Source organism: Camelus dromedarius, chromosome 14 (genome assembly GCF_036321535.1).
Source record: "Camelus dromedarius isolate mCamDro1 chromosome 14, mCamDro1.pat, whole genome shotgun sequence".
NCBI classification, from domain to species: domain Eukaryota; kingdom Metazoa; phylum Chordata; class Mammalia; order Artiodactyla; family Camelidae; genus Camelus; species Camelus dromedarius.
The window spans coordinates 60634136-60648941 of record NC_087449.1 but is presented as its reverse complement, the minus strand read 5'-3'; the positions used below and the strand labels follow the sequence as shown (position 1 = coordinate 60648941).

Sequence of the window (14806 nt, the reverse complement as noted above, 5' to 3'; positions counted from 1 at the left end):
CCAAGTAGAGGGAAAACTATTTACGAAGCAGGGGAATGGAGCCTAGGGGGGACTGAAAGTCAGTGTGGCTGGGACGGCAACGTGCAGAAAGGGCTCAGGCGGCAAGGCTGAAGAATAAGGCAGGGATCAGTGAGCCGGGGTTCTACAGACGAGGCAGGGGATTTAACGATTTTGCCTTTAACCCTGTCTCATCGGGATAAGAAAAAAAATTGGTATCTCTGAGCCTCAATCTCTGTTTCGGAAAATATGTCTTAGAACTATCTGCTTAGTTCTCAGTCTCCTGTACTAGCTTGAGAGTGCATTAAGGTCAAAGACCTGTATTTTTACGCATTTTTGTACCCACGTGGATATCTGTCAGCAGGCACTCAATAAAAGCCCGCTGGATGAATAAATGAGATTTTGGAGTCCTCCACAGATGTCACTTATCAAGTCAAGCAATTAATACTTTTTTTCCTCCTAATTCCGTCCGGCTTCCTCGCCCGCCCTCCCGCCGACTCCCCTCCCACGCCCACTCCAGTCCTCTCCTAGCTTCCCGCCTCGCCTTCACAGCCCGCCCCTCCGCCGCACCGAGGAGGGAAACGGGGAGGGCCAGGCGGGCTTTACGGCAGCCGCGTTGCGGCGGGGCGGGGCGCCGGGCGGCTGGCGCGCTTGGCGGCAGCGGTGGGAGGCAGGCCGGCAAGCAGGCAGACGGAGTTGCAGGCGGGTGGTGGCGGCCGTGCTTGCTGGTGAGGGCGGGAGGGAGTGAGTCACTGAGTGTGTGTGAGGGAGGGAAGGAGCGAGCGGGTGAGCGAGCAGCCCGCGTCGTCCGCCCGCAGCACCAGCCAGGCCCTGCCGCCGCCGCCGCCCCGCCGCCCTGCGCTGAGGCCGGGCCGAGCCGAGCTGGGTCGGGCCCGTGCCATGCTGCTCACCGTGTACTGTGTGCGGAGGGACCTCTCCGAGGTGACCTTTTCCCTCCAGGTCGACGCCGACTTCGAGCTGCACAACTTCCGCGCACTGTGCGAGCTCGAGTCCGGCATCCCCGCAGCCGAGAGCCAGGTACGCCCGGCGGCGAGCGGGGCCTCCCTCCGGAGCTAGCCCTCCCGCCTCGGGGCCTCACGCCTTCCCTTTGCTACTGGTGAGGAATTGGGAGGGGTGGAGGGGAAGCAGGATGGCCATTCCCAGCCCACCCCCGCATCCGGGAGGGAGCTGGAATCGGTGTGCTTCCCTCACACACCCCGAGCGTGGGGTGGGGTGCTGGGGGAGGGAACGGAGAACCTGACCCCAGACGCACCCGCTGCAGCCTGAGGGGCGCGCGGACTATTGGGCTGCGCGCCCCATCTTCTGGCTCTTTGGTCCCTTCTCTAATATCCCGAGTTGAGTGTCGTCGTGGACCTGAGAAGAAGCCCTAGGTTTGCAAGACTTCATACAGCCTGCTTCCCCAACCAGAAATACCAGTTTGGATCCCTGTGGTAGATGTTCATCTGCTTTTTTGGAGAGGGTTCCTGCCTAAGTAAATGTAATTTATCTTTAAATGTCGAGATTTGCACCCTAAGTGAAGGAGAAAGTTTGAGACTTGCACCACTTTGCTTTGAAGGCTTTGGAAATGCTCTTGTTTTTAAAAGTAATTATTAGTTCAGCTGAAACTCTTTCTCTGGTTTCTTCCCTGGTAGTAGGCCAAAATCCCTCTCTTTCAGGTCACAGTTGAGAGTTTGAGTCAGTTCAAAGCTCAGTGTTTATGAGGATATTTGCTTAAAAATGGCCTAGTATCTTCTCAGTGTGATTTGGTCGTTTCGTTTCCCTTTCCCTACCGGAAAGAAGTTCAGCTTCTTTTGCATTTTAAATAAGCAACGTTTTATTATCAAAATGCTTTGAGGCTGCCACCAAACGGAATTGGTGACGGTAACTTTGTGGCCTTCACACTAAAGCATCTAAATCCTGCCCTGGTAAGTGGACCTTGGAGGATGTAGTCTAACCATTAAGAAAATTATTATAAAAGTCCTCCAACGCCCCAGAATGTAAATCTTGATTTCCGACTGCAGTTATGAAATAGTTCCAAAAACTATTGCCTAACTACAGTTTGTTCTGCCCTGTGTTATGATAAGCAAATGTGTCAATATTTTGTTCAGAAGTGAGTATGATTCCTTTACACTTTGGACTTTAGAACCTTGGCGTAAACTCAATATCAAGAAAGACTATTTCAGGGCACAAGGTATCACTCAAATAACAGTCTGGCAAAAGGTGTTTGGCAAAAGATGTTGGTAAAAGGGATTTTTTTACAACTCCTATTAAAAAAAAAACTAATCCACAAAAACTCAAACCAATTCCTGTCAATGAATCCTTCAGGTAGAGAACTAAAAAAGCACAGTTTAAGTAGAGAGGGAAAGTCAACCCATATTTTTGAAAGTGGCTTTTTCAATTGTTCTCTTCTCTCTGGCTGTTCTGTTATCCTGGTTATAATCATCAGCTGGTAGAGGAAATAAAAAATTTAAATTCGTTTTGTTGTTATTAGGGCTTGGAAGAAAACTAAGATTGTGATTGTCTGTATTCCTACACTTTTTGAGATGACTGTAAACAAAAATTTAAATTAGAGAAGGTGTCAGATTGAAAGACAATTGTATGGTCAAGGCAGGCATTGCCCTGCTAGCTCTCGAGGTTAGCAATACCTTACTGACTGAACAATTAAGCTGACTCTAAATTCTTTCTTATTCATTTGGTCAGTGTTTTGGCATTTATTTCCTTCCCAAGCTAGATTAGCATATGGAAACCTGGGCTCCAACTAGTGTCAGGCCTGTATTACCTAGCCATAAACAGCTCCTGTTTTTGAAGTTTGTTCTGTTGGCTCCATTGTAACCTAACACAGTTTCTATTTTAGGATGTCTGGTGGTCGGTTATCTTTCAGTTGCTTACCCATCAGGCAGGAACAGGATCCACCCTAGACACTTGAGTCATTTCCTTTCACCCAATCATAATAGTAAACATCATTATAATTTCTATGTACGAATACATCATCTTCACTTACTTGAGGCCTCCCTCCCTCTGCCACCTTTACCTCCCAGAGTTCTCCCATGTTACAGATCTCCTTTCTTCCCTTCCAAAGTTCCCCTGGTCTCTTTACCTTGTTCCTCTTCTTTATCTTCTCTGTTCTCAGTCCTTCACCTCCATTTCTAAAGGGAATTTCTTTTGTATGTTCCTGGCTATATCCTGTCATTGTGTGTCCAGACCACTGGTCTCCAAACTTGTCGTCACATATCCCTCTGAGTAAAATGTTTTGGAACATGCATCTTTGTGATGTATGTAATAAATAATACACATGAACTGATGTTATATGCAAATATATGCATGTGTATTACATGTACACTTGTAATGTTAACATCAGTTACATTATGTACATACCTTAGGTACATTACAAACAGGCACAGGATAGAATTTAAGGAAGGATGAACTAAAATAAATGGAAATGAAAATTCAGATTATTTTCTGTTTTTTTCCTACATCTTTACAGTACTGTCTTGTATATCTACCCCACATTAAGGTATTGATTTTACATAAGCATGCACTTGGAAAAAGTGTTAATTTTTAACAGCTCTAGTCTGATTATAGTAGTTATAATGCAATGATAACAAATTTAGAATAGACACAGTCTCTACCTGTACATGTGATTAAAGCTGGGCATGTTCCATCTCTTAATACAAGTGTGGGCTTGGAAGCCAGGCATGGCCCTGTTTGATGCTTTGATGCAGACTTGGCTGGAGGAACTTCAAACAATTATAAGAACTTAGCTTCACTTGAAATTAATATCTTTGCATTTTTGAAACACTGTTATAATTTGCCCCTGTAGGTGGCACATGGTAAAAAAGTGTGCAGAATGTGTAAGAACTCTCAAATGAAAGGCATATTTAAATACCAAATAATAGCAGTAACTGTATGATCCTGGAAGTGCAGCTCTGCACACAGCATGATCTATGGTTTGTAAAGCACTATTTTAAACCAGTAGAAACTGAAAATTTCTATTGTAGCTGATTTTGGCATGTTTATTTTCACAAGTAATTTTCATGTATTTCTTTTCTGATAAATACTATATATTCATTATAGAAAACTTGTAACATTGAAAAGGATTAAAAAAAAGAACACAGTTACTTATTGCCTTATAACTCAGAGATAACTGTGGTTACATTTTAGTGTTTTTTTTTCTTTTTTTCTTCTTACATAGTTAAAATGTATCTATTAAGCATGTAGCCTGAACTGTATAAACAATTTCATGTCTTACTTTAATCAGTCAACGTTATGTTGTCAGCATTTTCCCATAACAATCCAAATTCTTGCAATTTATAATTTTAATGACCATATACCATACCGTCATATAGATGGACTACAATTTATTTAATAATTTCCTTATTGCTGGGCATTTGGATTGGGGAAAATTGGAAGTAGTTATGAGTAACGTTTCCATATTTATCTGTATACATAAGGCTTTGTCCCTGTTCCTGATTATTTTCTCAGGATAAATTCTTAGATATGGAATTGCCAGGTCTTTTGAAAGGCTTTTAGTAACTATTGCCAAATTATCTTGCAGGAGGGTTGTAAAAGTCAAGCTGACTATTAAATGGGATAGTATGTGCAAATCACTTGGCATATTCTGGGCTTTCAGTTAATGGCAGATACTATTATGAAGCCATTCAAATGTGATTCCAAGGGTTTTGTGACCAGTTTATGGTCCCTAATGCTAGAAATGTGTTGTTGTGATCCCTGTTGATTGATGGTGCTCATTTAGAGAGCAGAAGACATTTGACATCATGCTTAAAGGTCCTGGAGTTGTATTAATTAATCCATTGTTAACGTTGGTTAAGATTAGAATGGAGTCTCTAGGGTGCCTCCTCTGGAGTAAGTACTGGCAGTTGGGCCGATTTGGCAGATTAAGACTTGAGCTTATAAATTTACCTGCTGTGTGTTCTTACAACTGTCAGATCTTGAATTTTGAGCCTTATAACCCTTGAACTGGGTATTATGAATGGTGGAAAGCGTCACCAATGCCATTACCAAAACTCATTTTGTTTTGACTGGTAGAAATTTGAAACCATTAGTCTACTAGATACTCATATTAAGTTAGAAAATCATTCGGTTTTATTCTGGGACTTCAGCTGCAGAATACTTGTCTTTCTTAGACTCTTAAGCCTATTTTAACAACAACCGAAAAAGCAGTTCTTTCGGGCAGTTATAATTTCAGCTAAGCTATTGTTTATGTCATCTGTGTCCTTGGACTGGAAGGTATACACCTGCTGCTTCGTCAGCGTGGAGAATGCTTGCTCTTTACCCACATTCTCCAGTCTAGTATTTTTAGGAGATTGGGACAGATTCATGTACATGTACATGTACATGTACATGTTAGATGATAGTGATTACCTGAATCTTACATTTTTGTTAAATCTGGCTGCCTTCTTTTTAAAAAATTATATTGCCTTCTGAGGAAAAACTGTTTAGCTGCACAGTGGTGGAATGATGTATGGCATCTGTAAAATGGGAGTCCAAAGAGTGAGGAGTTGGTAGTGCTCCTTTCTTCAAGTTCAGGGTGGGGGGTACCTTGAGCAGTGGACAGTGTTTTGATCCCCCTGGTGAAGAGAGGCCCTTGGTGGTGATGGATGGCTTAATAGCTCTTGTAAAGGTCACCCAGCTAATTTACTAGACCACTTTGAACTTACGTTTGGGAAAGTTGTGTGTGGTACTAGGCAAGAGTGTGGGCTTTAAAAGTCAGGCAGACGAAGTTCCAATCCCAGTTCTCTTCTTAATGTACATAAAATGGGACAGTTAATGTCTACTTCATAAGATGATTATGAGACTGAAATGAGAGGGTATGAGGAGTAAGTGACTGTGAGAACCTAGTAAGAGGCTGGTTCTTAGTAGGAGCTCACTCAGTGGTAGCCATCTGCTATTTTGATACGGCTTTCCATGTAGCATTTGCAGCCTGAAGATAATTCAGTCATCTTGTGGATGGGAGCATTCCAGTTCTCCTGAGTTTGGCTTCTTTTTGTTGTTGTTGTAGATAAATAAGTGTTCTCTTGTAAGTATAGTTAGAATATGTAGACTGTGTGTGTCTCTAAATATACTGATAGTTGAATTTCTGACCCTGGAAAATTAAGGAGTTGGCCTTAAATCACTGGTACCTTCATTACAGTGGCTTCACAAAGTTGACGTCGCCTTGTAGAAGCTGCCTGCGTGGCATTTCTCTTGGCATGCTTCTTTCTTGCTGCACACCTCAACCTGTGACACTTGTCACTTCAAGTTTGTGGTGGTTTTTCAAGAAATCCCGCAAGTTACACAACTCTCAGGTTGTGTTGCAAGCCGTCTGTGTTGATTCTGGTGTACTTTTACTATGAGGTACATGCTTACATAAGGGAGTGTGAATGAGTTGAAAGGGTAACAGTTACAACCTATCGTAACATGTTTTAACTTTCCAGGTGAGAGAAAAGAACTAACAATACTTTTTCTAGACCTGTGTAGAACTTATATAATTCGACCTACAAACTCTGCAAATCAATTTTCTGCTCATCCCCGGAAGTATTTGATTTTGGAAGGAACTAAATTCAGTTTCTGGTTCCATTTCTCGTGTCAGTGCAAATTCTGAGAGCAGATATGACAGGTCGGTTTGTTTTTTTTTTCCAGTTTAAATCCTGTATTTTCAGCTTCTATGTCAGGGAGTCTTACTATGAGAGCTATGAGGACACGTGAGGAAACACTGTAAATGGTAGTGTAGCAGAAAGACCTGGAAGGTACAACTGTAATGGTTATCTAGCCCCAGCTGCTTGCTTGACGAATGGGAAATGTGAAGCCTGGACCAGCTGAGTGGCGGCGGGCCCTGTCAGCCAGGACAGAACTCAAGTTCCTCAGTTTGCCAGTAGCCTGGTGAAAAAGTGAATCGTTAGGAAGAAAACCTTTCAAAGCCTGAGCTTATTCTGAATGGCCCTCTACGGAGTAGGTCATAACGCAGGGTAGGTTTTATGTTCTTTTGTGGTAAAGTCATAGTATGCCCTTTGTGTGTCCCTTTTCTTTCTGCAGCAGTGTTTCATCTATTTTTATGCTCTCAGGCTTTCTTCAGTGTTTGATTGTACATCGTAAAAATATTTTTATTAGTAGTACATCTCCAGTCCTTTTTTCCCATCTGTGTTTAATTGTTCTTTTTTTAAATTTCTTCCACTTTTATCTTCCACTCATAAAAGTGATAAACATTTGAGGGTGGTAAAAGGAAGAACACAGGAAGAGTGGTATTTGGGATTCTTTTAGACTTGCCAGTGTGCAAGATTATTTAAAAGTGGACATATAGGGATGTCAGGTACTGCAGGGTGACTAAAGTTAACACTGTCATGTATTTGAAAGTTACTAAGAGTAGCTCTTAAAAGTTCTTATCACAGGAGTAAAATTTGTAACTATGTGAGGTGATGGATGTTAATGAAACATTGTGGTAATTATTTCACAATATATACATATTTCAAATCATCATGTTGTACAACTAAAACTAATACAGTGTTACATGTCAATTGTATCCCACTAAAAACTCATGGGAGGGGGAGTGAACATATTATTCAATAGTATTGTAATTAGCATTCCCAGAGTAAATCACTCCCATTTCCCTCCCTGTATTAAATCTAAAATTATCTACTTCTATAGATTCATTTGTCCTTTAATTCAGCAAATACTTGGGCATTCCTTATCTACCAGGCCCTGTTCTAGGCATTCGGGATATGGTGAAAAAAGTCTTTGCTCTTGGAGTAGCTTACATTTTAGTGGGCAGAGAGACCCCACTGAAGAAATAAATAATATGGGAGGTGAGGGTACATTTTAAATAGGGTCATTAGAGAAGGGCTCTGAAAAGGTAGTGTTTGATCAGAGACCTTAAAAAAATAACCTGGGAAAGAACATTCATCAGGAAGAGAGAACTACAAGTGAAACAGCCTTGAGGGGGAAGTTGCTGCTGTCATTTGAGAAACAGCAATCACGGTGTGAGATGAGGTCATAGGGGAACCAGGAGCTAAATTGTTTGGGCCTAGTAGTTGATGGGGAGGATTTTGGCTTTTGTTCTAAATGTGATGGGAAACCATTGGAGGGTTTTGAACAGGGAGTGGCATTCTCTAATGAAGAGGAAAACTGTAGTCTTTCTGTTCTGTGTCATGTTACTTCTCAGTGCTTTATAGTGTTAAATCTTTTCTGATTGTAGATTGTCTATGCTGAAAGACCTCTCACAGATAACCACAGATCACTGGCTTCTTACGGCTTAAAGGATGGCGATGTTGTGATTTTACGACAGAAGGAGAATGCAGACCCTCGACCTTCGGTGCAGTTCCCAAGTAAGACGTCTCATGATGGTTTGCAATCCTGACAAGCATTATTAGTAGATAGCATAGTTCAGAGTTTTGGATTCGCCTTGGATTCAGACTGCCAGGGTACAGATCCTGACTCTGCCGCTTGCTTGCTATGTAACCTTGGACAAGTTAACTTCTCTAAGTCCATTTCCTCATCTGTAAGATGGGTCTATAATTAACCCCAACCCCTGGAGTTGATGGGAGAATAATGAATATAAAGCCTTCAGCACATAGCGAGCCCTCAATAAATCTTAGCCTTTGTTCTTGTTATCAGTGATGATTTTATCCTTGGGAAGGACTTGAGAGGCTACGTATGCCAGTGATTCCTGGCTGACTTTCGCTACTTTGTGTCTGGTATTCAGTCATAGGCCTTTGCCAAGCATTTTACAGTCAGCCAGGCACTTGCACCCCATTTCAAGTCACCTTATCACTCTGTTGTAGGGGAAGAGATACCTCTTGACAATGTCTTTTTGTTGTTGTTTTTTTTGGGGGGGGTAAATTAGGTTTGGGTTTTTTTGTTTATTTATAGAGGAGATACTGGGGATTGAACCCAGGACCTTGTGCATGCTAAGCATGCACTCTACCACTTGCCCCCCTACCTCTTGACAATTTCTTATTATTAACAGATGAAGCTCTGATTTTAAATAATTTCTTCAAAGTTGAAAGCAGGGGAATTAAAACTTGGTGCTTGTTTCATTACTGAGCCTTATGAACGTTGAACAGCTGGACTACCAGATTCTGATTTTCCCCCACCAGCTCTGTTAATCATGTAGAAAGAAACTGTTATTTATCTTAGATGTTCCATCCAGGATAGGCTTTTATAATCTAGAATCTGCATTGGGAGTTAGGAGGTTTCCGTGTCCCTGAAATAGTGTGCAGAACTGTTTGGGTGTGGGCATGTGTGTGTTTGATGGGGAGAGGGTCCATAGCTTGCTTCAGATCCTCAGAGGAGTTTATGATCTACAAAAGTTTATAAGCTAAAAGTTTATAATGTGAAACTACTTGATGAAATGTGTTAGTTTTTTTCCCATTCCCTACCATGTTCTGATTGATTTCTTTAAACAATGTTTAGCCTCTAGGTCACTTGGTTTTAAAGTTTATGTAACAGCTGGTAGGTGTCTGGGTGATGACAGACTCCAGTTTAGAACACAGTGCTTCCATTCAGCATGAAATTGGAACTATAAGGGAACATCAGGCACTGTTCCTTTCAGATGTGGATTTCAGTTTTTCCTTGGGGCTACTGTTAAACTCTAGAAAGAGGAGTGGTTCAAGTACATCAATTAATAGAAACCAAATCTTCCTTTGGTTAATTTGGTGAAATTGTTAGTTCTGGAAATTCACTTTTCTTTCCTCCTGTGCTGTGTCAGAGGGACAAGAGAGCCAGTAGGTTGGGGAAGGGAGAGGATCTGGTCTATAAGGTAAACAAGTTTTTCAAAATTATTCTGAAGCGAATGGACTCTCAAGATAAGTGTAACAGGGTTGAAGATAAAATTTCTCAACCCACAAGGAAGGCCCACCCATGTGTGTATTGCTAGTTGACCTAGATTAACTACCTCATAAAGATCATCTTAAGCACTTCACATTTCATTGGTTTGGAAGTTCATGTGCTTGTACACATGTTCGCACACACATACACATGCTTGACAGCTGAGGTCTGTTTGAAGAAAGCGCCTAGTTCAACCCATGCTAAAAGACAGAAACTCGACACCTGAGTTTAAACATTCCATTTTTTCTACTTAGGGTCCAAAAGTCTTCAGGATAGCACCAGACTTGGGACAAGTGCAACCATCAGATATATTTTGGGGTTGAAGAAATGTGGATTCATTCATTCACTCCTAGCCCATCATTCTACCTATACTTAGGATTTTATGGGGTTTTTTTTTCCCTTTTTTTGAATACAACCCTTTTTTCAATAACAGCTTTTATTGAGATATCATTCGTACTATATAGTTCACTCATTTAAAGGGTACAGTTCAATAATTTTTAGTATATTCAGAGTTGTACAGTATATGATCAACTTTAGCACATTTTTTCATCATCTTTTAACAAAAAGTCTCTACCCATTAACAGTCATTCCCCATTTGCCCCAACACTGCCTAGCCCTGGGCAGCCATCAGTCTACTTTCTATCTCTGTATTTTCCTATTCTGGACATTTCATATGAATGGAATCATACAATATGTGGGTCCCTTGAGTAAAGCTCCCTTTTATTTTCCTTTCATTTTAGTAAGGTCGGCTCACCCTGGAGTATGGAACCTGGGAGTGTGGCCTCTGAACCTGTTAAATCTTTTGGTGTTCTCAGCACTGAGAACCTATACAGGTTCCTTTTCTTTTTTTCTCTCCTGTGAAGTAATTGCACCCACTGGCTCCCCAGGATGTGAGAGGAGTTAGCAGTGATGCACAGATGAAAGTGTAAATTCAAAGAACTAATATGTGTGGCACAGACTTGTAGAAGTTAACATCTAACATTTATGCTTTCAGTTAATACGTATCGTATTTTTTACCCAAGGTGTCAGGACTCTTTGAAGCATATATCGGAGCAGACTAGGATTTTTCTTAGGAACCACATCCATATTTGTGTGGTTATATTTGAGACTGGCTTTAACTTTTTAAAGACATAATAAATAAGTAAAAACTTACTATCCGGATATTTCTTATAAGCCAGAAATTTGGGATTATTACCATTGTCTGCCTACCCCTACTTCCACCCTCCACCCCCTATGCCCCTATTTTTCTATTCTTTCCTACCTATTCACTCTCAGACTGCAGACTTTATATTCAAACTCAGCATGAGAAAGAAGGGAGAGGGCATTCAGAATGTCTACAATTACCATCTACTACTATTACGTACCACGTATGCGTAAACCTGCCATTTCTTTCAGATACTTGTTTTCATGGAGTCATTTAAAGTAAACTTTAAATCGATTTTCCCCAACAGACTTACCCCGAATAGACTTCCGTAGTATAGCCGTGCCTGGCACTTCAAGCTCCCGGCAGCGCCAGCCACCAGGAGCACAGCAGTCCCGCTCATCTCCTGGAGAAATAGCTTCGTCTCCTCAGGGCTTGGACAATCCAGCCTTGCTCCGAGACATGTTGCTGGCCAACCCCCACGAGCTGTCCTTGCTGAAGGAACGCAATCCACCCCTGGCAGATGCTCTGCTCAGTGGAGATCTCGGTAAGCTTAGAAAATTGGAAGGCTGTCAAACTGACCTGAGGTGGATAGTTGTGCTACAGCAGATGTGGAGAAAATCAAGCAACTGGTGTGTTCAGCCCACTGTATCACATGCTTTATTACCATATTAGTTCGTCTGAGAGGTAAATTAGTGCTGATGTCAAAGGCTGAGTTAATTGGCAATAGTGGCAGAATTTTAGGACCACGTAGGGTGTTGAAATCCATCTCAGCCAGACCCCTTTGCTTCTCTTTTTTCTAATTTTAGCAGCACATTACCCAGGTATTGATTTTTTTTTAATTGAAGTATAATTGGTTTACAGTATTGCATTAGTTTCAGGTGTACAGCATAGTGATTCAGGTTTTTTGTTTGTGTTTTTGTGGGCTTTTTTTTTTTTTTCCCCAGATAATACTTGTGATAACCAGGTACTGCTATTTTAACCTGTTTAGTTAGACTCTCAATTAAAGAGAGTACCAATTAACCAGCTGATGCCAACTGAAATGAGTTTAGTTCAGGAAAACAAGTAAAATGCCATGCCTGTATGGCAAAATGCAACCCCTCTATTCTCACTCACCTCAAGTTTAATGCTGGTGGGGTTGGATCTGTATTTGAGCTATTCTTGCACTTAACAGAACATTTATTTTTAGTCTTCTTTATGAATAAAGTTTTCTCTGTAGATTTCTCTGATTTTACTCCTAAGTTTATGAAACCTTACTGAATAAATTTTATATCATAACAAATACTTAATAACTCATTCCTCAATAACCATTATTAAAATTTAGGTAATATTTACCTACAGAGATATACTTGGATTTTTTTTCCTTTTTTTTTTTTTTTTTTTTTCCTGAAGAGCTAAAATATTTTAAGTATATAGTTTGTTGGATTGTTGGGTTTTGACAAACTCATGTAACCACCACCCCAATCAAAATATAGAACATTTCTCTCACTCCAGAAAGTTCTATTATGTTCTCTTCTAGTCAGTTTCCTCTCCTAGAGGCTACCACTATTCTGATACTTATTACAGGTTATTTTTGCCTGTTTTTGACCTTCATGTAAATGGAATCGTATAGTATGTCTTCTCTTGGGTGAGGCTTCTTCCACTCAGTTTTTTTAGGTTCATCTGTTATGTGTAGCAGTAGTTGATGGGACAGTTATCTTGGTTTCTTTAGTTTCTTACGCAGTGTATCTAATTGCCAAAGACCATGATGATGGCACTTCTATGTTTATGCATTAGAATGTACTCACATTTAAGAAATAGCACAATAAAGGTAGTTCTTGCAACATGCATCTTGTAGCAAGCAATGTTTTCTCCTTACTAATTTTCCTGCTTGGTATCTATCAGGTAATATATAGATAGGCTAACAGTAGTTTGCTTATAATTTATCCACTTTAAGGCAGAGTGTTGTAAAGGAAGTGAAATTAGAAGAGGAAAAGGGGGATAGTAGTGCTCTGTTTTATGTCTAGGTAATAGGATAATACGGGCAATGGGGAGGAGTCATTTACCCACCACACGGATAGTCATCCCCCACTGATTTACACTGAAAAGTCATTATTTCTGAGAAGATATTTGCAAATACTTTATTTCCTTACACTAAATTTAGGTGAAGAAGTAGTCTTGCCTCAGAAACTAAATCTAACTGCTCATTTAAAATGATTTTTAGGCATCCTTTTGCATCTCTCACAGTTTTATTTTGAGAAATTGTTTGCTGTGGAAGAGTACTAATAAAGAATGAGAATATAGTGGTTCTTAAGATTTTCCCCCCTTGTTCTTGTAGAGAAATTTTCTAGGGTCCTAGTGGAGCAGCAGCAGGACCGAGCCCGGAGAGAGCAGGAAAGGATTCGTCTCTTTTCTGCTGACCCTTTTGATCTTGAAGCTCAGGCAAAGATAGAAGAAGATATAAGGTAATGACCCCTTGGCCCGAAGAGCAAGATTTAGGGAGTCCAGATCTCCCAGACTTCAGGTGACCTTGTGTCAGTTGGGCATCTGCTTTGCGGCAGATTCCGTATTTTGAATCTGAGGTAGTAGCTTCAGTCTTCTGGTTTCTTATCTCCTCTTCCATTTTTCCTTGCATTTTGATTTAACATTGCAAAGTGATTAACATTCACTTAATGACTTTCTCTTCTAAAATTTTCATATAGACTCCCTGACTAGCCCCAAACACTTTTTCCCCCCCAAGCACATTATTAAGGCAACTGCAGGTAGATGACCCCAGGACTGAGCAGAAACCCCCAACTTGGGGACACTACTAGGCTGGCTACACAGGCTGATTGGGATCTCTCTCCTTAGACATAATGGGTGAGCTCTGATTAAATCCAGGGCTTAGACATGATTGGATTAGAGATAACTGTACAAACAGGAACCTTATAGTCTGTTTTCCTTCCACAGTTCTTGTGCTGGCCTCAGCAGATAAACTAACTGCAGGACTTGTTTCTAGCTCCAGATTCTCTAATGCTGTGGTTCTCACCTGAGGCAGCATTAAAGTCATATGAGAAGCCTTTAAAAATGCAGGTGCTTAGGCTTTACTCCCAAATCTGATGAATCATAATCTTAAGAGGTGGGGCCTAAGCAGGTACAAGGTTACTAATGCCATCCTTGGTCCCATTACTAGCAGTCAGTCCCTTTGAAGAAAAGAATGGCTGCTTTCCCCCATCCCAGATTCAGTTTTGTTGCCAATTGTGAAGGCCTTAGTGTAACTAAGAAGAAAATAACTGACGATAACTGCTTGTCACTGTCTCTGGTTACTTAAATGAGGCCTAACGTGGTCGTTATATTACACTGTCAACTTGGATGTCAGATAAAGGTTTTCCTGTTTCTCTGGCTATATTTGAAATCAAGAAGTGTAAATATGCCAGAATCAATTGACAGCCGTAAGCCATCCACTTGTGTTCTTGTTGAATAAATGTTTCCACTGATTGTATCTGATACTAACAACTATCTTTGAGAAACATCTCAGTAGTTAAAGCTGTGCAGAGAAATAGGAAGATATTTGTGTTTTCTCGACTAGACCACATTGCAGCTGTAAAGGAACCTGACATAACTCACGAATAGTTGCATTCAAGCCAGGAAGCAGGAGGGGTGGGAGGGAGAGTGGGGAGGCATCATAGCCAAACCGTGACTCCGAGCTATTAGAAGAGAAGTGAAATGAGGCATATCCATAGGGCTCATGTTTCTTCCCAGGGTTGAGGTAAAGGAACTGGGGCAATGCACGTATTCTTTTATGGGACAAAGCCTTGTGCCTGTAACATGACACAGAGTCCGGGATAGCCAGAGTAACTGGTATTATCTCAGAAGATTTTCTGCTGAAAC

General features: G+C 41.0%; 1 protein-coding gene across 5 annotated transcripts in view; it reads left to right on the top strand.

The window, feature by feature from the left end:
• The first annotated feature begins 658 nt into the window (after positions 1 to 658).
• DDI2 (DNA damage inducible 1 homolog 2) overlaps positions 659 to 14806 on the top strand; it is a 38904-nt gene continuing 24756 nt past the window's right edge. For 3 of the 5 annotated variants that reach the window (XR_010383970.1, XM_031464119.2, XM_011000882.2), the window contains exons 1-4: positions 732 to 1035; positions 8186 to 8315; positions 11268 to 11504; positions 13275 to 13401. Coding sequence is in view for 3 of the 5 variants with exons in the window: in XM_031464119.2 (XP_031319979.1) it covers positions 898 to 1035; positions 8186 to 8315; positions 11268 to 11504; positions 13275 to 13401 (632 nt within the window). In the remaining 2 variants the exon portion in view is untranslated. The other 2 variants (XM_031464121.2, XM_064494036.1) reach the window with 2 other exon arrangements.